This window comes from Lampetra planeri, chromosome 2 (genome assembly GCF_965212315.1).
Source record: "Lampetra planeri chromosome 2, kcLamPlan1.2.h2, whole genome shotgun sequence".
NCBI classification, from domain to species: Eukaryota; Metazoa; Chordata; class Hyperoartia; order Petromyzontiformes; family Petromyzontidae; genus Lampetra; species Lampetra planeri.
This window is the reverse complement of record NC_136108.1, coordinates 16,232,884-16,259,125: the sequence shown is the minus strand read 5'-3', so window position 1 is coordinate 16,259,125 and position 26,242 is coordinate 16,232,884. Positions and strand designations below refer to the sequence as shown.

Here is a 26,242-nt window from a genome sequence, read left to right as displayed (position 1 = left end):
TTGTTTCGTAGTGGAGGGGTCACTTTCCAGGAAGAACTACAAGTTCTGTCTAGCTGGTATTAAGAAAAACACGTTTTATATTGTTCATTTGCATTCAAGTCAAAGTCTTCATCATCCTCAGATGTGTTAACACCATCACAGCGGTGTCATCAGCGAACATATTTAAGTTGGAGTGGATAAACGAGTCAATTAATGACACGAAGGGGGAATAGGGTATGTAGTCTGGAGGGACACCTTTCGTGATAGGGGTTTTGTTTGAGGTAAGGTCGTTTACTGGCTCTGGAGCCACTATACCATAGACTTGTAGAAGTTCATACATTTAAGTTGGCTCAGGAAGACGTAGTAATCTACTGAATCAAATGCTGGCTGACCAGATGCACTTCCTCAGTCCAACATCTTTTGTTCAGTGGCATAAAAAAAATTCACAAAGCTGGGTTCCTCGAATATTATTTCATATATTTCATTCTGCTCTAAGTTGATATCCTACTTCATGTATTTTAAGACAAAAAATGCTCAGTTTATAACAGCGAATGCAGTTAAACGAGAACATAAAACTTTCCACAACTTAATAGCTCTCCAGAGTCCTTAATCTTATTAAATTTCAATCATATATTTCAAGTACACTAGTTTCCATATCCTTTGTATCCACAAAGTTACGTGCTTAGAATCGACATTGACGTAACTATTGCCTCTGGCATTGGGTGATCATTTTATTACAGTCAAATAAATCTAATTTTACTAAACCATTTTGCATTAAATTTACCATGGAGCTAAATGCTTCAGCCTAAATGTGTCTTTTGAGGTTAGTATTTTAAACACATGTCCTTTTTTATGTTTTATTTCCTCATACAAATGATTCCTGCATGTTTTATGCGAGGATTAATGCCCTGGTCCATGAACTGGTAATGAGAAGGATACTCATATAGTAGTTGCTTCCGGCTTAACTTTGATCTGTTATAATACATCGCTAAACTACCGAGTATTCAGTGTTCCGTCATTCCTAAATGATCGCTTTACCTCTGGAATTTCTCCGGGTGCTCTGGCTCTATTTTCAACTAATAAATAATGCCCATCCATGACTTTGGAAAACACCTCAAGCAGGACCTTTCTTAAAAGGACTCTTAAGACTTCCCTGATTATATAAGTTATTGTTATTATAAGCTTGTGTTGCCTTCCGAAACGTCGTGATTTGTATTTTATTTTTATTTTACTTTTATTAATTAAAATTTTTTACCTACGTGACTTTACCGAAAAAACCTAAGAATATGAATCCTTGCAGTCACGAAAGCTTCAAATCTAGAATTAAGTTATTGTTCTTTTTATTAGCTTAACTTACAAAAAAGTTACATTTCAAACAACCATTAAAGCAATGGCATCCGTTTAGATTGTAATATTATCGTAAGTAAGAATGCAAACCAAGTTTGCATAATGCCCCGAAGAGCAGACAGGAAATCATATTGTACAAAAAAATATTAAATAACATGATATCAAACAATGTCAGGAAATCTGTAATAATACTGCCTTTGGTTGATACGAATCTGCATTCAATAACCGTAAACACCTCCATGGCTTTTCCTACTGTTCTTATCAGCCATATCCAAGAAATCCGTGATGCGGCATACACATCCTACAACAGCGCCCGCGCTAAGCATTTACATTCACCGCAGCATGATCTATGAGAATGGCCTTCACTCTTCGCTCCAGGATCCAAAGCATATCTGACCCTGCGTGATTCCAGCTCCATTCACAATGTACGAAGCTTCTTGCATTGTTTTACAAAAGTTTCCTGTTCCATCCTAACCTGGCCTCTCTGCACTCACATCACAAGTCAATTGACCTGTTTCACCTGTCTGCTTTCGCCGTTTTTGTGGAATGACACCCATTCTGTTCTATTCTTGTGTTTAGCAATGTGTTCAGGAGCTAAATGCCAATGTCAAGGTCTGCTGGCCACGAGAGGGCTTCAGGAGAAAGTTCGTGTAGTCTTGCTATTCCTCCAGTGAAGGGGACTACAGTGATTTACTACATGGTCCATAGTTTGGTTTGCATAGCCATAATCGCACCATAGCTTGTCCTTGATTTTCCATTTGTCAAGGAAGTGTGTGCATCGGTCTGTTGATCTTCTTATGGATTCACCAGTCTTCAAGGAATGGGAATGACAACTGATTCCATTTGTAGTGACATCACTGGATACCACAATGATGTAGGTGGAGTACCGGCCCGAGAGGGGCACGGCGTGCGCTGAAAAATAGCGCGAGATGGCACCACGCCTTAAGTGCAGTGCTGACCCTACAGGACAGGGTGTGTGGGTGCCGACCGAAGGATGAGGTTATGTGAGGCCATGGCACTCTGGTTGACCTGGGAGGACACGTGACCAGTAAAGTTGGCAAAGGGGCCCCAAGAGGGGGCTGGGGGTGGTCACGTGATTGGGACCCAGATCCTTCCCGAGGATTCTGGAAGGTGGACGTGGCCAAGGGCGGAGCCGGCCACAACACAGAGAATATAAGCCGGGTCCTGAGAGGGACCGGGGTTGTTGTTCATCCTGGAAGAAACCCTTTGTCTACATTCTCCGTTCAACGAGTCTTCAACACGTGGACCCGGGCCGAAGCTGTTGGTCCCGGTCCGTAGTAGCAGTTACGTAGTAACTGGTGTAGTTAGCCTGGTGGTCACCACCATAGGTTGTTATTCTGCTAAGGGGAAGTTACCCTGTGTGTTGGAATTGAATTAATGTGTTGCCTCCAAGTCTACGTCTGTGACTCAGCTGAACACATTACACATTTAATAAAGTCGAAAAATTACACAATTTGGTGATTGGCTACGTTCGGTGCGAAAGAAGTTATACATACATCCATACACTAATTCACGTGCATGTTTAGCGCCTCCATTCCACAACTCTTATTCTGCATTTGTACAGTGAAACAACTTTTTCGCAAAATTTGATTTATTTTACTGTAATAAAACGGTCACCCAGTCACCCCATGCCAGATGCGATAGTTACGTCAATGCCGATGGCGAAGCACTCAACTTTGTGGATGTAAAGGATATGAAAACTACCATGGTTGAAATAATTGGTTGAAAGTTAATCAAATTAAGATCTCTGGAGAGCTATTAAATTATAAAAAGTCTTAGTTTTATGTTCTCATTTAACTGTTATGAATTGTTATAAACTAAGACATTTTTATCCAAACAATTGAAGGTTGAAACTCGAAGCATAATGAAAAATATGCAATAACATTTGCGGAGCCTAGCTTTGTGAATTAGGTTGGACAGAGGCAACACATCTGTCCAGCCAGCAGAATAAATGGGTACACCACCATAAGTGTATTTTGCTGCTTGCGTGCGGTGGGGTAGAATGTGGGTACTCCCACCCAGATCAAATACTCTCTAGAGCTCCCTAAAGTGTAAGCCCTTCCACCAGCATTAGTATGAGCAAGACATTGTAGGGCTGCAATTTAGCATTATAATCAGCCACCGCTGGAAGGCTTCCCTAAGTGGTCGCACTTTTTGCAGTTCTGCAATGCTACAAATAATGTTGCTCCTGCGCAATAGTTTACTCTCTCACTCCATCCGCCGTGGTGGACATATTCCCAGATGTATTCCCTTTCTTTGGCTGCCACTCTCTAGTTAGTCTCAACCACCGGACATCGTCCTCTTTATTTGACATGTCCTGCCCAAGCCCACTCATTCTTCTTAACAGTCGGTAAAAATGTCTCGAACTTGCGTGTCTTCTGTAATCCGCATGCTGCTCTCAAAATGTGCAACTTGAATTTTATAATGCTATCCATTCAAAGACCGTGACTTTGCAAAAAAGCAATTTGTTTGCACATCGCCAGCCGCGTACATTGCGTACAATATTTGTTAATGATACCGTAGACCCTAATAACATCAAAAGCTTCTTTCATAAACTAGATAAGGAAATTGAATCAGGGTAATATATTGAAGCGAGTTATTGGAAAACGCTTCCAAAAATATGTTTTAGTCAAAACATAATTCCAAAACACACTGTTTATATTGCATACCTTCCAAGAGTTGAAGTTGTTATAAAAGAGTTTAATATCCCCCCCCCCACTAGTGGCCACGAAACTCAAAATTCCATGACGTATGCCTGTTAATAGAGAGTGCAACATTTGTTGTGTCATTGTTCTGCAGTATACTCCATACAACAGCGATCTCGGACATTGCAGAACAGCTGCAGTTAATATAATGTTTGTGGTATTTCATGGGACCTCCTTTGCCAGTACCAAAATATAATAATAGGGTTTTTTCCCCTTTTTTTAGCATTTTGACTGCAAGTATTGTCGTTAATGCAGACATGAATCCTTGTAAAAAGGTTTCAGTTTTGTTGCTAGAAAAAAGGGGAAAAAACCCTATTGTTATTTTGTGGTATTTGTTAGAAGATAATAGCATTTTAGCTTTGCTGTGGTCACATTGTGAATGTGGTTACACTGGGAATTTGGTTACATTGGGAATGTGACCACATTCAAGAAAACTCCCATTGAATCACGGGCTGAAATAAACATCGACGCACAAAAAAATGGCAGTTGCCTCAACATCGAGGCTGTCACGTTACGCATTTGTCCACCGTTGAAACTAGCAGAGGTGTGGACTCGAGTCATGTGACTTGGACTCGAGTCAGACTCGAGTCATGAATTTGATGACTTGCGACTCGACTTGGACTTGCATAACAATGACTTTGTCCCACCTATGAGATGTGGACTCGAGTCATGTGACTTGGACTCGAGTCAGACTCGAGTCATGAATTTGATGACTTGCGACTCGACTTGGACTTGCATAACAATGACTTTGTCCCACCTCTGGAAACTAGGCTCTATCTGCAGCCATACAGTATTCCAGTGAAGTGCTCCACACAGGAGACACTGTACTCAAGCTCAAAAGGAAGGGAAGAGGGTCAATGGAGTTTATGTTCTGAATGTCAGACAAATCAAGTGCTCACACATCCATGAAAGTCTTTTTGGCAAAGTGTCAGATGTTCTCAATCAATTGCATTGTCATTTCGAACATTCTGAAAACATACGTCCTCCTGAAATGGTTTCAAGTGCTGCATCGTATCAAGCAATCTTACCATGAAAATGGTAATAAGAGTGTGAAATGTTTCTTGCATTACATTTTGAAATGTGTTCTGGGTCAGGCTGCCAACCGCTATTGTAAGTGGGTGTATTTTGTAATTTAATTGTCAGGTCAAAGTGAGGTGCAGCTGTGGTTAGAGTGCCCGGCAATTGTGAGTTCATGACCTGGTCAGGGACAGACTTAGGCCTTTGACCATTATTTTGAGAAATGTATAATTTGTTTACACCACCCATACGTAATGTTGAAAACAATATCGGGGGGATTTGCGACATCCACAATGTTACTGACAGTGATAGTTGGTAATTCTCATCAGAAAACTTTTGGAAACTTTGGAATTTAATCATCATTATTGTGCAAACTGGCTCATCGGTGTTCACACTTAGGTAACAAATAGGCATTTGCAGTCCATGCTCAAAGCACAGCATGTTAACTCAAAAACGAATGCCTTTTTTGCTGTCACACACTTGACCGTGACTTATGGGCAGCCAAATGCCTGATGCATCATTATGAATCATACTTGAATGTGAATACTCATTGGGGTCACCTGCTATATATTGGCATCTTTGGCAAAAAAATAAAGTGAACATTTGGGAGAGAGATTTGGGGAGAGAGAAATAGAAATAGAGATAACGTAACAGGCCCTGATGGATATACCAAATGCAAGCATGCAAATAAATTCGTACACAGGTCAGAGACGAATTTCGAGTGAGACACAATTGGACGAAGTGAGGTTTACTGATGGCCAAGGGTGGTTTCCAATTTGGTTCCCAAAAACCTTATTACCAGCTCTCAAGATTAACACCTACTCCATGGCAAACACAGGTTTCTTATTTTAATCTCACGAAGGCGAATCCATCTTGCTAAGTAACGTAGCCTTAATGATTCTCACATTTGTCACCGTGGAGACAGCAGTATAGTGCCAGAAGAGCTCTGAATTATTATACTGAGAAGTGTCTGCTCAGACCTATTACAGAACTCATAATTATATCCATGGTCTTGCCATTACATTTTAAGTTGCCTCCTCTCTTTTAGGCTTTGCTTTAAACAAAGAATAACATTTCCTGAAATCTCCAGAGACAATTGCTATTAAAATCTAATCAAGCACTAAGTGCAGTCTTTCCCAGAACACATTCATATTATTCACCAGTAAAACAGCAGAGTGTCTGTTCAAAGACCTGAAAGCTAACAAATAAAACATACACGTTTACTTTGTTTACATTTGAAAACCTTACACTGTCCAAAATAAGAGAGCGGTTTTGCTGAAAGTGTGATGTGTAATCATAATAATAATCATCAGAATGCTTTTTTTTTATTCAGAGGTGCTCAATGTAGCCCATGAGATGCCTAAGGCTAACACAGATTTAATTGATTTCTGCCATTTTTTCTCTTTAGGATTTCCCCACAAGGTCATTCCAAACAAGCCTGCCTTTTTTTTTCGAAAATGTATCTTAACATGCCCTTCCTATTCACACTGTAGTCTGTCCTGTCCGTGTTCATTTTCCCTCTGATTTGTTGATAGACTGTGACCTTGGGGACATCTCCTACCTGGAGGTATGAATAACCCAACAGAGTCGTTCTCCCTGAGTTATTGCACTAACTGGTGTCCGCGCTGATTTACTATGAGGCTCATTGTTTACTACGTGGCCTTGCCATTTAACTGTAAAGATCATACGTATACCGGACGTGTGAAATATTGCCGGCCCTTATTACCCATCCTGGTTTGTGCTCTGCCCGTAAGTATTTATAGAATCAAATGAATGAAAATGTAATATTTTTTCCCGTAAATTTATACTTTTTTTACTGTATGCTAGGCTATTAAATATCAGTAATGCTTCTTGTATACATTTGTTACACCCTACACCAATGTCTTCAATTGTTTTATACCATTATGTGCACTATTTTCACCACTTCCAATTAGATGCCAATACATTTACAATGCTCAGCATTTGCATGCTTCAACAGTGTACTGCTAAGTAGCCTGTGTTCCCGTATGTAAAATTAGTGACTGTGCAAAATTGCTTCGCTTGTAAAATAATTGTGGAGGTCTAGGATTGCCAGTACAGTAAATACCCCGGTTTACCTCAAGGATACGTTCCTGAAAGATGCAACGAATATCGAATCGACGTAAATCAAAGCAATGTTTCCACGAGAGCTGAACAAAGACAGTGGGCGTATCGTGAAGCTCTATGTTAATGCGCGCATCTTCCTCCTAGACATACCTACAATGTTACATTAAATTACTAGAAATATTGTGCTCAACACTAGTGTACAGCAGTAAACTTTAACACATTATACCGGGCACAATAACACATATCACATCTAAAAATCAACAAAAATATTGTAGATAATAAATCATTGTCCTCTACAGTACAGCACATTTCTCTATGCGGCGAGACAAAGTACGGTTGTTCGGGTACAGGGTAGGTGGAGGTGAAGGGCGAGGCGACGGATAAAAGAAAGGACAGATGATGCCGTCAGCAATGTAAGTGTGGGTTGAGGCGACGCAAATTAGGTGTTGGTATTAATAAATGTGACGACGTATTTGGCAAATGACGTAAAAATTGGAGGCGTAATATGTCCTGGAACAGAAACACTGCCACAAAGAGGAAGTATGCAGAAGTTAGTAACACGTGTATTCACGTGAAGTAAATCTACAATGTGTTTTCCTCCACAATGGTGTATTTTAGAATAGGCCACCTTTTCAAGATTAACTTTTGTGTTCAATCGATCATTTAAATTATATACGTAGACAGCCACCTTCAAAGCCATGGTCACACAAGGAATATATGGTAACTTTAGTACGGTGTAATTATAGAGTAGTTGTCCACAAAAATTGATAGACGTGTGCTGTGAGTGCTCTGAGAGCCATGTTATTTTTTTGTGCGGTAAGATCAATACTGTGGACGCAAAGAGCTTGCTACATGGGGCATCCAGAAATTATATCAAGTGTTTTGTTTTTATAACGGAAGAGATGCATATTAAAAAAAGATTAAGTTGGCCATCCACCTATACGTTTGAGTGCTATAGTAAGCAAAATTAAATTATGCAATTTGCCTGAAAGGAACCTGAATAATGCTGCATCCAAACAAAAATACCGCATCTCACTCCAGGAAATACTAACAAACCCACAGCAGAAAGTTAATGGGAGTCATTTTACTTAACCAGTGTTTAACATGTCATTAAGTACAATTTCATCATTACTTTGTTCAAACATTTGTTGTATTATATCTATTCTACATTACAATCAAGCAAATTGAAATCATGTGAGCTCAAAGGTGATTTCAAAGAAAATCTAAGAACTCAAATGAATCACGAATGAGGCATCTCACTTTGTTCCATATCGTTACCTTTTTTTGTATGCCCTGAAATTTTTTGCATAACAACAGCGGCAGAATAAAGTTTCTTGAAGATGTTTTGTCCCTTCATCATATAAATTCCAGGTACATAAAATAAAGCTTGATGCAAGAGTCTTTATGAATATTGCTCTTAGTATTTTCTTAAAGGCAGCCAACGATAACAACACAATTGAGGATTGACAGATGCGTATGCTTGATAATGAATGTGGCAAACGCCCAATGCAGACGTTTGATCCTGCTTGGCATTGAGTCTGGAAGAATAAGATGGCTGCTCACACGTGGGCAGCGTGTTTTACGATGCACCACCGTATACCAAGGCCGTAATTATAATAAATATTGGGGGGGGGGGGCAAATACCCCCCCCCCCATATTCAAATATGTTCAAAATGTCCCCCCCCCCCCAATATATTGCTATAAACAATATTTTTAAAAAAATTATATGCTATGCAAATAAAAACAAAAATGTGCTAAACCTTGGCCACAATATCTGGACTTGTCTTCATATAACAATGCATAGATTTATGTTTATATGATTGTGGTTATGGTTGTACCTTATTAATCCCTAATCTCTGTCATTACATACAATGAAACAAGAAAATGTAAAAAAGAAAAAACAGAGCAATGTAATTCAATACACTATTAGACATTATTGTAAAAAAAAAGTCCATCTCATGTGTTAGTTAATTTTTTTATATGTTAGGCAGGAAATTTGTTTTCAAATTTAGATTTTTTTCTGGGGGGGGGCCTAGACCCCCTGGAAGATTTGGCCCCCCCCAATTATGACTCCATGGCTACGGCCTTGCCGTATACATATTGATAATATAAAGAATGATAATGTGAGTTGATAAATAACATTATGTAATATCGAATGTGTATTACGGTATTACTGATGTGGAAATAAAGTATGAAAAGTGAGAACAACGGTTATCTGCTGAGTATTCAGAATTCTGAGGTATACGGTAGTATGTGCACCTCGTATGACTTTTTGATTAATTATTGTTATGTATTTACTATAATTTGTTGTTATCTATGCTAACAATGTAACTTCTCTCATACAGTACTCCACGCGCCTCTCTTGTAAAGCAGCCTATGGCTGAATCTTACTCTTGTCCACATCCCCAAATAAAACTGAACGAATGTGCAGGTGCTTTGTCTGTTATGGCAAACGCACCCATCGGCAATGCCTCAAATTTATATTTATTTTGAATATTTGTCAGCACTCTTTACAATGGGCTTTTCAAAATTAAAGGTTTGCTCTTAATAATAAAACAATGGTGTTACAGATAGAGACTACGGCGACAAAGAAGGACACTGGCAATGAGACAGACATGGAGATAAAAAACACGGCAACATAATTTAAGAGCTGCCGTGTCATGATTGATATCAATCTTGATTTGAAGCTTTCGTGACTGCAGGAATCCATACTCTTTGGTTCTTTCGGTAAAGTCACGTAGGTAGAAAATAAAATAAAATACCTCTGTATGCCTACGTATTTTATTTTATATATAAAATATCTAACATGAAATAACTACGTATTTTATTTTATTTATACCTACGTGACTTATGATTGATATCAATTTATTTTACTTGGCTTTATTTCCACACCAACGAAGAAGCAAATTAATCTTGAAATATGTCATCAAAGCTGGTTTTCTACCTAATTAATTTTTTAATGTTAAATAATGCTGAATTATGAAAGCTACAGTTGAGTGATCATTATTGATATTTGCATTATTTTAAAATGGGAAATTTAACACTTCAATGGATGTGTTTGTCGGAAAAGCTGACCGAAAACGTTTATGATAGAATCGCAGATTATCATGTAAATGTATTGAAAGCATTTGCTTATTTTAATAATTGCGCACGACTGCAGTGTGATCGCATGCAATACAATTCATTCATTCAATTAACCCATGAGCTGAACCAGTGGAAAATGTTCACATTTCTAACTTTCTCCTTCCTCTTACAGCACAGTTCATCTGAACCTCCAAAACCTCTCGCAACTCCCCTCACTTACGACCTCCCCATTAAAGGCTCTCTTCCCCCAATTTTGAATGTGTCCTTCATCTTCCCACACATTCTCATCCATTAACATCATCGAACAGCAAAAGGATTGTTCACAATAAACTCGGTGAGATGTCTGGCTAGAAAATACACACACACACGTAACACTGCTATATACAGTATATAGATTAATATACATGTCTGAAGGCTTTGGATAACATTTACAATTAACTACATCAGATATTTATTGTGTACCTTGCAAAAAACAAATGATCCCTTTAGAAAGTAACATTCAGCGTCTTGGATGGAAAAGGCTGGACATAGACTGGATATATTTCATGTACCATATGAAAATGCACTTTAGATACCGGTCAGCACATCTCACCGTAAACAACTGGTGACCTCTTCTTGGTTCTTTCGGTAAAGTCACGTAGAAGGGAAATAATAAAATAATACAAATAAAACATAATAAAATACAATTCTCACGAGGTTTCGGCCACAACGCAAGCAGCCGTCCTCAGGTGAAGAACAGGTCTGTCGGAAAGACAGCGTCTGAATGAACACCACCAAGCTTGGCAGCGTATATTTAAGCTGGGTTAGGGGAGGAAGGGCGCCTTGTCAAGGCTGCCAAGCTTGGTGGTGTTCATTCAGACGCTGTCTTTCCGACAGACCTGTTCTTCACCTGAGGACGGCTGCTTGCGTTGTGGCCGAAACGTCGTGAGAATTGTATTTTATTATGTTTTATTTTTTTTATTTTATTATTTCCCTTCTACGTCACTTTACCGAAAGAACCAAGAAGATGAATCCCTGCAGTCACGAAAGCCTTTAAATCGAAATTTAACTGGTGACCTGATTTACATTTCTGGCTATGGCTAATGTCCGTCGTGAGTCTTTCATATCTATTCCTATATCCTAGGTCAGCGCTGAAGAACACTCCAATATTTGAGCACATGCTACCGGTCTTTTGGAAGATGTGTAGCCCTAGTTCGTTTTATTTCTGTTTTTTGTCGAAAGTGTCGACACATAAATAATCCATACTGTGTCTAGTGAGATACAAACTGATACTGGTCCCCGCACCTTAACAAAGCCACACTGATGAGTGTTGCAGAGTACAATATCAAAGAAAACCCGTGACGAAGATGGTGTGAGAAGGCCCACAATAGGCAGTTGCTTGACAAAAGGTCACACTAATTGTTATTATTATTAATGTGACCCTATTTAACTCGAGAGAGTTGTGTCATAATATCTCCAAACAAAAACATGATGTGTAATAGCGGAAAACAAACACATGCTGGATCAAAATACATTTTTAAAACTCTTTCTCTGGCATTGCATGTGAGCAGTGATCACACCTATTTTTAAATCCTTTATATTAAGTTCACTTGCGCGCTTGCTTGCTTGCTTACGACCGTGCAAATCTTTCGGTCGTTTTTAACCCACTTCCCGTCATCCAATCGAGCTGACATTTTCCACACAGACTCGTTGTGCGTGACAAGGAATGTTCGTAAAAAAAAATTTTTTTTACACTTTTTAGGACAAAAATATTATATTTAATTACCAATTGCTTAATGGTGCCATGCAATCATCTGACCCATAGGTGGCAGCCATCTCAAGCCAGAGGACGAGAGGATTCTAGCCGCCACGCATATAAAGGATTTATAGTGAAAAACTTAGTTTTTACGGGTTATACTTGTTCGGTATGGATCTTACAAGTGTACATTCCTCCTCAAAAGAGCTTAGGAATTTCATCACAGTGCTGTTGAAATAGATCTGACTCTCCTTTAATGCAGCAAGCATCTGTAAGAGAACACCTGCAATTTGTAAAATAGATACATTTAGAAATGGACATAAACACAGGCGATGTCGTGAAAACAGGAGTCCAATGAAGATGTGTATCCATGCACTGATTGAGATGTAAATGAAGAGAGGAGAGGTGTGTAAGGTGGCTCACCCCTCAGGTTGTTGCAGAAGGTTCTTGATGGACTTGAGTTGGTGAAAGTGGCAAGACATGTCCGTAGCAAGCACGGTCTCCACCACCAAGGCACGCAACTCCCTAGGCAGACATGGGCGATTTAAAGGGATGTCATTATTCAGGATAAATCAGAGAGTCCATTCGAGTGGATGCTCATTTCTACCACCCATTCAAAGGTATTATCCCACTGTCGATTCTTAGGTCTTTGGCAGATTAGCGTGAACATTTGAAGCGTGACCATTTGCGGCAGGAAGTGTGCTTTCTTATTATGCAGCAGCAAAGCAAAACAAATGAAATGCACAACAACACCTTAGGCTGGATGGTTAAATGGAAACACAGCAGGAAACACCTACTCCTGGGGAGTATTCTTTAAAATGCCATTAACAAAATAAAAGTGGTAATTTGACTAAGAGCAGCAATCTGGACAATGCTACCCAACTACAGATATACGTTTTTTTTCTAAACTTAAAAAATCGCGTAAAAACAACTGCTTCCAGGATACTAAATTACCATCTTCTTAGGTTTTTTTTCGGTAAAGTCACGTAGAAAGTAAAATAAAATAAAAAACAAAAATCACGACGTTTCGGAGGCAACACAAGTCTCCGTCATCAGGTGGGACTTGATACAGCTAATCTGACTGTGACGGTCCCACCTGATGACGGAGACTTGTGTTGCCTCCGAAACGTCGTGATTTTTGTTTTTTATTTTATTTTACTTTCTACGTGACTTTACCGAAAAAACCTAAGAAGATGATTCCTTGCAGTCACGAAAGCTTCAAATCTAGAACTAAATTACCACTTGGAAAATAGTTTAAAAGCAGTACGATTTCTGGAAAATACAATTCCAAATGTAAATATGGGTCATATGGTGCCTCATTTGTTTCAATTAAAACCGTCAAATATCTTGTTTGTTAGTTGTGCAACATGTCTTAAGGACTCTGCACTCATTCTCTATCATATTGATGTTTTTACTCTTGCTGTACTCACGCACCACTGATCTCCCAAGTAAAATAGCCAGAATACTGGCAAAAACGGGACCATCCGTGTAACAAATCAATAATAACCTGAAACTCAAATAACTGGATCACACTGACCAACTTGTAAAACAAATCTCCAAGTGAGCAGTTAAATATAATAATTTGAACGACAATGCAAAATCGATGTGGACTACGAAGAATTAATAAAAGGCCTCATACTGCAAAAAGTACGGACTTTTACTCCGCTTTGAAGTGTTTCCTAAGTCAGTGCTGTAGTGAAAAGCAATATTTGTTAGTATCAGCAGAAGGGAGTAAATTATTCTGCTAAAGTGTATTCATACACACCGCCAGTAGACCCCAGGGACATGGGGTAATAAATACTTGAAAACACAACTCTTGCCAAAACTGAGTTTTGCCAAAGTTGAATATTGAATGATTATACCGTATAGTTAATCACTGTATTGTATTTTTCACTAATTTAACTATTTGTCAGATCTGAAAATATACTCTGATTAAAAACAGTAATACAAAAATAAGAAGAGGTTTTGCCCTTTCTGGCAACAAAACAGGTGTTAAGATGATAATTGGTTTTTTACCCTTTATCTGGCAACAAAACTGACACCTTTTTTACAAGGAGTCATGTTTGCATAGACCACAATACCTGCAGTCAAAATGCAAACAAAAAGAAACAACTCTGATGATGATAATGATATGCACTGTCCTTGAAGTTGATTGGTCCACACCCGAGACAGCTTTCCTTAGAGCCTAGGCTCGCGGTCTATGCAAACATGACTCCTTGTAAAAAAAGGTTTCAGTTTTGTTGCCAGATAAAAGGGTAAAAACCAATTATCATATTTTTTACTGGCAAATGAGATTCCAATAGGTGTTAAGATGTTCAAACACCAAATAGAAACCTTTTGCAAGGAATCATGTGTGCATTAACCATACGTATTTGTGGTGAACATGCAAGCAAAACCATGCTCTGGTAATATATGCATTGTCTTTGAAACGAATTGGTCTCCAGCAGAGACAGCCTTCTTTAGTCTCACCAGTGTCAGATCAGAGAAAGACAAAAAGCGAACATCTTAACACCTACATCATGGGACCTCCTTTGCCAGTACCAAAATATGATAATAGGTTTTTCCCCTTTTTTTCTGGCAACAAAGCAGGTGTTAAAACACCAAACTGAAACCTTTTTACAAGGAATCATGTCTGCATTAACCACAATGCTTGTGGTCAGAATGAAAACAAAAAAACAAACTGATAATATATGCATTGTCCTTGAAACTGATTGGTCCACACTAGAGACAGCTTTCTTTTGAGCCTCGTCTCAAACGGTGTTAGACCAGAGGACGCCAAAAGGCATACAGCCTGCATATATATGCATATATTATCAGAGTATGCTTTTTGTTTGCATTCTGACCACGAGCATTGTGGTTAATGCAGACATGATTCCTTGTAAAAGGTTTCAGTTTGGTGTTTTAACATCTCAACACCTGTTTTGTTGCCAGAAAAAAGGGGAAAAACCTATTATCATCTTAACACCTGTTTTATTGCCAGAAAGGGTAAAACCTATTCTTATTTTTTCATACGTTGATACTGCTAAAAAAGGTCCCATGTAATAGTATGTTTTATACCTCTACAAAGTGCAGGCTTGGTTTCGATTTAAAGCTTTCGTGACTGCAGGGATTCATCTTCTTGGTTCTTTCGGTAAAGTCACGTAGAAGGGAAGTAATAAAATAATAAAAATAAAACATAATAAAATAATTCTCACGACGTTTCGGCTACAACGCAAGCAGCCGTCTTCAGGTGAAGACAAGCAGCTGTCTTCAGGTGAAGACGGCTGCTTGCATTGTAGCCAAAACGTCGTGAGAATTATTTTATTATGTTTTATTTTTATTATTTTATTACTTCCCTTCTACGTGACTTTACCGAAAGAACCAAGAAGATGCAGGCTTGGCTTAAGAAAATTAGTTAACAGGATTAATCAACACCGACTATTTTTATTTCTAGATAAAGAAATGTCTGACATCTTCATCAACCATCTCATCTATTCAAGGTTTTTATAATCTTTGCATATAACTATTTTTTTAGGTGTGACTCTTGAACAAACAAAGCCTCAGGCAAACAAGTGAACTCTTTATTTCCCGAGGTATTTATTTCCAATCATGAGATGGTTATCAAAAAGATAATTTCACAAATCAACAAAGGGATGCTGATGAGAAGGTTTCTGAAGGGGTCATATTTACCAAAAGGTAAAATGGATTCATCCACTGCAGGCACCATATGACATCAAACAACAGCAACAGCTGCTCAAAATGGCATGCCCATTAGAAAGTGGGCCCGAGCACACAACACACTCAGATTTCATTTTAAAGGGGAATATAATTATTAGTGAGGTACATCAAGGCAATGCAAAGTAACATTTATAGTAACATACTGCACATATGTAAACTGTACAGTGTGTGGTTTGTTTTTGTTTGGGAGTATCATCGTCAGCCATGGTCGGTCCACTGCTGGATGAAGGGCTCCCCAAGCCACTGCCATCTCTCACGATCCTACGATGTAATAATCCACCTCGCCCCTGCACGAGCTGAATTAATCGCTCCATCTCCCCGGTGGACATCCTTTTGGACGCGTTCCGTTCTTTGGCTACCACTTATTTCACCGTAGACATGTGCATTAACGAACCTCTAATAAACACAAACAAGAAAACACCCATTACTGTAGACTAGAGCATTGAAATGCCATAGTAAACAAAGTGCCTAAAACTTTTACACATTAGTGGCTGTCCATGCTCTTGCTCCAGCCATCGTAAGCTCAACTGAGAACATTCGTCTCTTGCCAAATGCTGTATATCTCTAGAGGACATGTCAAGTCAATATTCCAACGACATCTGACATGAAAGCAACTAGAGCTTACCAACTTTTTTTTTTAAAGCAGCTAAGATAGTGCGGCATCAACGCAAACTGTCCCTCCAGATGATAATGTTTAATGGAGCGTTAAAATGTCGGCCAATGCTTCCTGCTGGGATCCCATTTGGCGCTGTCGCAATAGGTGGCTTACAAAGTTAAAAGGGTTCACTTTGGAGCATATTCATCCCACAGTAGTGTGCACTTATTCAATTCAATTTGAAGACGGTTACCACTTCGTGCAATTTTGTCATCATTCTATATTTCATTGAGCAGGTAAAGCCCACTGAGCTCTTGGATAATTTTTCACAGGCAACGTGGCCACACATGATAGCGCATCGAAGTGGTTTATCATAATATGCCCTCTATACCGTTCTTGTTTTGTTATAGTGTGCACTGATGCCTACTTTATTGAGGGCGATATTGGCACGCAAAATAAAGATTGATTGATTGAATATGTGGGAATTTATAGTAGCAGCAAAATAATTTGAATGTATGTTTATCAATGTGGAGGGGAAAACCGGAGGACCTGAAGAAAAATGTATGTGACCACAGGGAGAGAACATGCAGATTATAAATATACAGGCATTGTCAGTCGGGATCGAACCCACAACCTCCTGTATACCAAGCGAGGGATATAACATCTCACAACCACGGCTCCCAAAGTAAATACAGGGTGCTTTTTTTTTACTTATATGGGACTATTGTTTTTAATGGAAAAAGAACGGATAATACACTGCAGCATAATAACAAATGTATGTTAATAGCTTCCCAAAGTCAAAGAGTCTCCACTTTTACGTCATCATTGTAAACACGTGCCTAGAATCTTCTCCAGGAGATCTCCAGAGCCCAGAGGCACATTTCTTGTGGTATTGTTGCAAATTCTCAGAAGTTTTAAAACAAATTTGAAGCACCCTGCATATCATTTTGCAAGTATGAGCAGTTCGGACTGTAGAAAATAAGTAAAAGTTTCCATCGCTTTATGCAAGTTCAGTTTGTGCAATTTCGCATCTATTTCTACCCAAAAGAATCTCTTTGCAGTTTTAACTCACTCATATGTGGCGATGTGGTTGGAGATGGGGTAACATTGCGTGTGTGTGTGTGTACTGTAGATGCAACTGAGTAGGCAGCTGTCTCGTGCGGTTTCACTTTGTGCATCCCTTTCCTTGGAACGCAACTACCGCACAAACAGAGGGAAACCTGTAAATGCTGCTACATTTGTTTCCGTTACCGGTGGATAAAAATGCCATGTATGTTGAACACTCTTTCGCACCGTACGTAGCAAACCGTGCCAATCGGAGGTGCTTTGATATATATATATCCACCTGAGTTTCTCCAGTGCACGCATGGTCCTGAAAGTATCATTAATTTAATCTATTTTAAGGGGCAGCATCAGATAGTTTGGCAAAAGCCTCTGTGTTAAAAAAAGATATAAATCCCTAAATAACTTTGAAGTTAAAGTTGTTTTACTTTACATTCATTTAGTGATAACATTGAGGATGGAGATCTTGTCTCACCTCCAGTCATCCTTGGACAGGTTGATAAGGATGTTCATCTCCTCGTCTTCCTGCATGAGGCGGTAGGCAGCGCTCACGTGGTGGTTCTCAAGCACTGAGCGGTCGTTGTAAAGGATCGCCGAGTCTGACCTGCAAGAAAGCCGAGGCACAGACACGGGGGTAGTACTGTGCAATCTTGATGTCGTAGAGAACACATATACTGTATATACTTTTTGGGTGATCCTTATTTTTCTAGATCTGTTTTAAGATTGACATTTCTTGTTGTCGAATTATGCATCACCGTGAAATGTAGCCTAATAAAAAAATATGTTTAGCGGTTGTGACCATGGTCCTCATTCTAAGTAATGACATCCCTAATACACATATAAATGCATTCCTTGCTAAAAAAAATCCATGGGGTGATATTCATTTCAAATGGTTGAAATCCCATATTTCAAAGGTGTTTGTTCAGGTTTCTCTCCATTAGATGACCATTGTTGATAATTGCCTCTGTCCATCCTGACTTAGATATTAACTCCTGAACTGACCAATTCTGAGTTGAATTGCCTGCTACAGTTCCACTTTTCTGGATTCATATATCGGGTTTCAAACAGGTTAAGACAGTTGTATAATTTTTTATGATGAAAACACAAACATTCTAACCATTAAACTGGTGTTTGCATTTTCAGGCAACTATTTTAAAACGCTGCATGGAATGTAATACTACGAATCATGAATGGCAACATAAATGCAATTAGAGTATTTGTTTTTCTATGCTTTAGTGGCTTCATAAATTTAAAGTATGGCTGTTCGGTAATCTACCCATGTGCGTCACTCAGTCTGGTTTCCCTGTGACTGCAGATTTTGCTGATGAGTGACCGCCACTGCTCCGAACCGAATCTGTTCCAGTTATAGCAATTGTGTCTGGAAGGTGGTTATGATTTTCTCTCCTTTTTATATTAAAACACTCGTGAGATTTAACGGGGTGTTAGTTCTCATCTCAGTTACACTGTAAATTGGTATGAATTATATATTTTTCCCCACAAAAGTCTTTCTCCTTTACAGAATGACATCAGGACGCTTACTTCACACAGTTGTTGCAGAGCAGTATGACCACGTTTACATGCATTGAACTTCACAATGCATCTTTTTTTTTACTGAAGCTTAGTACTGTGTTGTTGGAGAATCTTCTGGTTGACTTTTTAGAAAGGTGTAAATTAGGTCACAGCAGTATACGGACAGATAATTTGTTTTTTTTCATGAGGTAGGTAAGGAATAATTTACGGCATTTGTGTGACCTTGCCAGTGATTTCCATGGTTACTTAGGGCCATTTTAAGAAGTGGGAATGAAATCTTCACAAGCTGACCAGGAGAGCCATTGGGACGTATTGGTAATGATCTAGCAGCTGCAATGTGTCAAAGTGGAAAAAAAATCATTAACTTAAAATGGTGCTCAGCTTTAATGGAATTCAAGCAATCCTCCAGCCGTTATTGGCCCACATTGGAGAAGCACTGGGAAAAAGGCTAAATGCAGCTCTCTAATGTCTTTAATATGGTAGATTACTGCATTCAAAAGCAAGGGCACTTCAAATATGTCGAGTGCCCCCATTTGAATCAATGCGCTGTGATTTCTCAAGCCTGGGCCCATTATCTTTCACTTAAGACTGAATGCATTAATACAAGTACTGCAAGTTTAGAACGCAAAGCAAAAGCATATGTTTGAGCTACGGTGTTTTCAGAAATAAAGTCGCAACAAAATTAACCTAAAGATTTATTCTTAAGGAATAAAAAAATTTCAAATGTGAACACTTTTTTGGAAAATCGTCTGTAAAGATTTTTACAGCCATTTAACCACAAGAGAGGCTCACATAAGCCTGCAGCTGGTCCAGTGCAGCCATTTAGGCTTCGGCCCAATGGGCCGATTCATCAGATATTACCTCGCGGAATGAATGCCATAGTTCTTAGCCCACATTAATTCTGAATACTGTATGCCTGCTCCTAGTTTTTTCGGTAAAGTCACGTAGATAAAAAATTAAATTTAAATTAATACAAATTAAATAATAAAAAATCACGACGTTTCGGAGGCAACACAAGTCTCCGTCATCAGGTGGGACCGTCACAGCCATATTTGCTGTATCAAGTGGCTGTGACGGTCCCACCTGATGACGGAGACTTGTGTTGCCTCCGAAACGTCATGGTTTTTTATTATTTAATTTGTATACATTTTTATTTCATTTTTTACCTACGTGACTTTACCGAAAAAACTAAGAGTATGAATCCTTGCAGTCACGAAAGCTTCAAATCTAGAATTAATACTGTATGCCTGCCATGAATGAGACCAACAGAAATCTAGTAAAGCACTGGCTCATCCCTACCAAATATCACAAGGTTGGGTTACTGATATGAACATATATGAAGCAGGGATGTGCAATGATGCAGTGTTGGGAGGTGCATTACTGGAAGAAGGATATGTTTTTGTGTGTAACAATACCCTCCAAACTAGGAAAGACTGTGACAACAAAAATTAAGATGTGGACAGTTGAAGAGCAAGCTGGTATCAAGAGGCAATGATGACAACTGCTCCCAAATGCCTTGGATGTATTTGCTCTACATATACCATTTATATGCCCTCCAAAAGTCGTGCATACATTTCTTGTATTGCATACATTGCATACAATTCTTGAATTGCATACAATTATCCCGTGTGCATCCAACAGCAATGTGTAAGAAATATATTTTTTCCATTCCTTGGGTAATTAGAATAAGAGTCATGTCCTTGAGCTATGATGATGTTGCTAACATTTGTTTTGAACAATTTGTAGACTAAATTATATTATATGTACAATACATTACATAACCTTAGACTTTTTAATCTTTCGTATCATTTAAAATCTATACTCTTTGGTTCTTTCGGTAAAGTCACGTAGGTAGAAAAATAAAATAAGAAATAATATATCACGACGCTTCGATCGCAACACCTTTTTGTAACAGCTCTCTCGCTGGTTCAGCAGTTCCACTGCTGGATATTTTTTTTCCACTTGAAGACGATCGCTTGTGTTGCGATCGAAACGTCGTGATATATATATATTTTCTTCTTTTATTTTTCTACCTACGTGACTTTACCGAAAGAACCAAAGAGTATGGATTCCTGCAGTCACGAAGGCTTCAAATCAACATTTAAAATCTCTTAAACCTTTTACATGATTTTGTGTAATTAAAATTTCTTACACCATTTTTATAGGATGATATATTCGTTCTTGGCTTTCCCCTTATAAAAGACGTGTGCCCTCAGTGAGCTTACAAATTCACGTAGCAAATGCAATCACAAAATCTCACAACTGCCAACTAAAACCAGGGAGATTTTGAACACACATTTTCTCAAAAAACTAAATAGTTAATTTAACTGGAGCACATTTATTCTGCCTGCTGTACAAGAAGTGTGTGTGTGTACATATATAATTTATGTACAAGATGAAAAAGTACAGTAGAAAAATATTTGTTAAGCTATTAACTATTTTTATTTTACCAGGTAAGGCCCACTGAGCTATATAGCTCTTTTTTCAGAAGCAACTGGCCACAAATTATAGCTCACGGAAATATATATGTGAATGTAGAACTTATTTTACACTATATGTAGCCAATCACGTTATTCGGAGGTGCAGGGGAAGGACAATACAATTAAACACAAAAAGCAGAAGTGGCTTATCATGTTGTAATGTATTGCAGCCAAAATACTCTCAACGCACTTTTCTAAATGTGGAGGGAAAAAAAAACGAAGGACCCGGATAAAAATCCACGCAGCCACAGGAAGAACATGCAAACTCCAAATATCCGGCAGGCTTCAGGGGAAAAGATCGAACCCACGCACTCCTGTATAACAGACAAGGTAGTTAACATTTCGCCACTGCAGCACCCCGTGTTGTTCCAAGGAGCCTTCTTTCAGAGATGTGGCCCTTCCGGCGCTGCAGGAGAAGGCACCGTGCCATGCTGCACACGAGTGTCATGCTGCTGCCCTGTTTGCTCTTGGTGCTTACCGTGTCTGGATGTGGAAGTTGTTCGTGGTGCCCGTGTGCTCGTAGTCATGGATTGCAGCGGCAAAGATCATAGATAAGATCTCCAGCTCATTTAACCAATGCTGTGGAGGCAAAAGAAGAAACAGTGTCAAAAGGCAAGGGACGCCAATGCTGTTTACGTAAACACACCTTGCCATCACTGCATTCCATCTGCTAGATCCCTAAGCTTTTGCAATGTTGACACCCAATCTCCCAAGTTTGCCCTCACCATATCCCACCATCTGTCTTTAATTATTCTCCTTGGTCTTGGACCTCTGGGTGTCCAGTACCCGGAGTTCCTCCGTCCTACATGTGCCATAGCCATCTCTACCTCATTTTCCAGATAACATATCCTGATATAAGAATATGGATTTTGAAATACAATTATAATAGTACAGATTGGCAAATACAACATCAAACTGTTTGACTCATTTTGGGAGTTTTATTTATTAAATCAACATGTTTACCTCTGTCAACTCCCCACACTGTGCTGCGGATTATGTCCATGTAATCGGATTTGAGATGATGTCTTCTAAATTACACACATGGTAAGATCCCGCATTATTTTGGCTTTCTCATCAGTCCTCACGGTACATTTTCAGGAACAACCCAGGGGGAGGGCTCAATGCCAACAAGGATGATGATTCTTAGTAATTGATCGACACTCAAGGACGAAACAGTTCGTACATTACTTTCCCAAATCATACATAAGTTAGTATTTTGCTCATTTGTCCATGCAGAATGTTACGATTACGCGACATATACAGGTCAGCAGACTGTATGGTACGACAGTGAATTCAAGAGACAAGCAATCAAGTGCTTTGTGTCATCTAGATAAAGCACATACAAAACGTAGTTGCATGCTAATATTTGAATATTCTTAGGTTTTTTCGGTAAAGTCACATTAAAATTAATAAAAATAAAATAAAAATCACGACGTTTTGGAGTCAACACAAGCTTCCGTCTTCAGGTGTTGCCTCCGAATTTTAATGTTTTACCTACGTGACTTTAACGAAAAAACCTAAGAATATGAATCCTTGCAGTCACGAAAGCTTCAAATCTAGAATTAATATTTGAATGTTGCAACTGTCACAAAGTCATCCAGCTGGTCGTGCAGTGGTAGAGTGTGTGGCTTGGAGGGGATGACTCGTCCCGTCCAGTGCAGTTAAAATTTGCACTCATTTGTGGGACCTCTGTAAAAGACTGGGCCACTTGCCGTAGAAATATGGAACGAAATGTGTGTCACTCAGTACCAGTTTGTGTACCTTAGATGTGCGTGTGCTTAGAATGGGTGTGCGAGCGACCTTCTGCGGTCGAGAGAGCAGAGCATATTTTCCTTTATGGTCTTGTAATTCAATTAGTTCCACTAATCGCGTCAAGAATGGAAATGTGGCAAATGCCAGCGCAGGTTTGTATCAAACTGTATGTTTCTGATTATTTATTTCCTATAGTCTTTGCTTCTTTCGGTAAAGTCACGTAGGTGTAAAATAAAATAAATCACGACGTTTCGGGCGCAACACAAGCGTCCATTATCAGGTGGGAAAGCGTGGTCTGCTGCTGAGGCAGACTATTTATTTATTTCCTGTTTATTTCCTATATATAATTATTCTCTACTATTTTGAAGATTTTTGTAGATTAAACCATTGTTATTTATTCCTTCAAAAAAATGTATCACTCGCTCCATCATACTTTTGTTATTTTATAAACCACTAAATATATAATATTTTTAATTACCAAAAGCACATCCATTATCATCAGTGAACATATATTTCACATTGTAATTTTCTGTTTTTGCCCTGAGGCTATTATAACAAAATCGATGCCTCTTTATTATACAAGGCCAGCTTCCAATCAGTAATCTACCATACATATTGACAATTAAAAATTATAATTACCTTGCCACCTAGGGTGAGAGAAGGCAACACATGCAATCAACCCCATTTTTTATTCTCTGTGACCAATAACTTTTCGCTAATGATGCAAATATGCACACTAACTGCTCAAAGTGTACCATGTCTGTACGTCTCCGTCTATATATGGTTAACATTAACTGCCGTTGTTTTTTTATTATGATACAATTTTACTTTTCAGATGGCAATACAACTGAAAACCATAATCTTCTATACATTTGGGAAACTATTTATTTATAAATGAATGTAAAAAAACAGGTGCTTTATTAAATTCCTAAGTTTTCACAGATGATGCGTTTCAATTGGAAGTATTGTACTAAGTAGATGTTTATCTTATCATATGTAACAATTGTTATAATGTGCTTACGTGTTAGCAAGCCAGATTAATCGAGACACTTGATGTTTAGTGGAACCCCATTGTCAACGGCATACCTCTTTTAACTGTGTGTAAAACATTGAATCACGGTCAAGAATGAATGTTTGCCAGGTGCAATGAACTAGCGGCTATTCTGACATCTATAATTGTCTACACATTTACATAGGGGACACAAAGAAATGTACAATAATATATCTCATTTGTCCAATAAGGTTATAAACAAGATCAACACAAAGACGACAATCATTCAGAATAAGGGGTTACCTAGCCAGGAGACTGTACATATACATCATCATCATCATGACCATCATCAACATCATCATGAACTCTCCTGAGGGTGGCTCAGTGCACAAATCATTAAAGATGTTGCACGTCGTACGCTGCCTTCGTTAGCACGTTTGCATTGCAGTTGAGTCGTGAAATGTTGCGCGATGTCACTGTGTGCAGCCTTAACATGTAGTATGCCTCGGGCAAACGTACACATCGTGATTGGAACAGGAATAACATAGCACAACATTTGAAAAAGTTGGAATATTATAGTACTATATTATACTTAAAACAAATAATGTTCATTTAAAATGTGTTTATTACCTTCCATTAAGCTCATCCAGCAAACGATACAAACCACTTTGCTTGTTTTATCTGGTACTTACATACATATTACGTAACCTATTCCCCAATCCAAACCAAGGTAATTAGAATTATGAAAAAAAATAAGGTCAACCTTAATTTGGTTACAAATTATAGAAATCCGCATTTAAAATCAGTCCAAATAGCAATTAAACAGTATAATTCGGTAGCAGATGAAAATTAGCCTTGTTTTACTTCATGCCATGTTTAACTAGCACCTCTCACATAGCCCCTGTTTTAAAACATTCTTGAGGGAATTCATTGAGGTGGATTTTATTTGCAAAATGATGGCAATGTATTCATTGTTGATCCTCGTCTACTTTAAAAAACTGCTGTGTTGTCCAATTGTTTCCTTCCCAACAGATATCTCCAAAGGTTTTGTTTTAATCAGATTTAGCCTGAGCCCCACTTTGCAGCATTATTCATTAAGTTCTTAGATATTATCCTGTAATTAATTTCCATTGCTTTTTATAACGTTTACGTCATCAGCAAATACCACAGGTTAGTTTATTTCCTTTTAAGTTTATTACTTTATTTCTCCAAGCATTTTTTTTTTAAATCGCGTTGTCTCCATGAATAACTTTGTTAAAAGGTGTATCTCCGTGTCTGATTCCCCTTCTGATGTAAAATGTTTCGTTACTTTTGGTGTTTTCTTCAAGAAATCTCAGTGTCAGTGTTCCATTTTTTAAAGGGTTTTCAATAATATTTATAAATATCACGAATCAGATTGTGGTGCGGGTTTGAGTACTTTTGGAAAACTGACCTTAGCAGTGAAATTCAACATACCAATGTGCCTCAACAATACGGTAAAATACGTGTGTATCACCTGTTATGACACGTGGATCAGAAGCAAGGACGTTGACATGCAAAATTAAACAAAAGCTGAAAGATGCGCGCAGAAACGTGGAGAGACGCACGTTGAGAATTACATTGAGAGACAGCAAGAGGAACACATGCATCGTAGAACATTCACGAGTTAGAGAAATCAAGTTGACTGTTAAAAAAAACAGTAAGTGTGGTTGGGCAGGACACATCACTATAAGGGGGTGATTGTATTCTTTGAGTCTTTCGGTAAAGTCACGTAGATAGGTTCAAAGAAAATAACAAAAAACTATGACGTTTCGATCGCAACACATCACAACACATGATGACGACTGCTTGTGTTGCGATCGAAACGTCGTAGTTTTTTTGTTATTTTCTTTGAACCTATCTACGTGACTTTACCGAAAGACCCAAAGAATATGAATCCCTGCAGTCACGGAAGCTTTACGTCAAGATTGTAGTTTGAGATGAACGATGGAGTGGAAGAGGATGACTACTGAATAGATGGAGCTGTGGAATATTGTTAATACCGCAACTACAAGTCTGCAACTCAAAGGTATGTTCTGTGGTGTTGTTTTGAAATACAGATATATAACTTTTCATCTTAAATTTAGTTCTGAACAAAAGGGAATCTCATTGTAGGGTGGGGTG

At 38.5% G+C, this 26,242-nt stretch overlaps 1 protein-coding gene across 2 annotated transcripts in view; it reads right to left on the bottom strand.

Annotated features, from left to right (window-relative positions):
• LOC144728977 (dual specificity calcium/calmodulin-dependent 3',5'-cyclic nucleotide phosphodiesterase 1A-like) overlaps positions 1–26,242 on the bottom strand; it is a 124,385-nt gene that overhangs the window by 32,703 nt on the left and 65,440 nt on the right. For both annotated transcript variants that reach the window (XM_078608786.1, XM_078608795.1), the window contains 3 exons: positions 21,836–21,936; positions 17,823–17,951; positions 12,397–12,498 (listed from right to left, as the gene is read on the bottom strand). In XM_078608786.1, the coding sequence (XP_078464912.1) occupies positions 12,397–12,498; positions 17,823–17,951; positions 21,836–21,936 (332 nt within the window). The remainder of the gene's footprint in view (positions 1–12,396; positions 12,499–17,822; positions 17,952–21,835; positions 21,937–26,242) is intronic.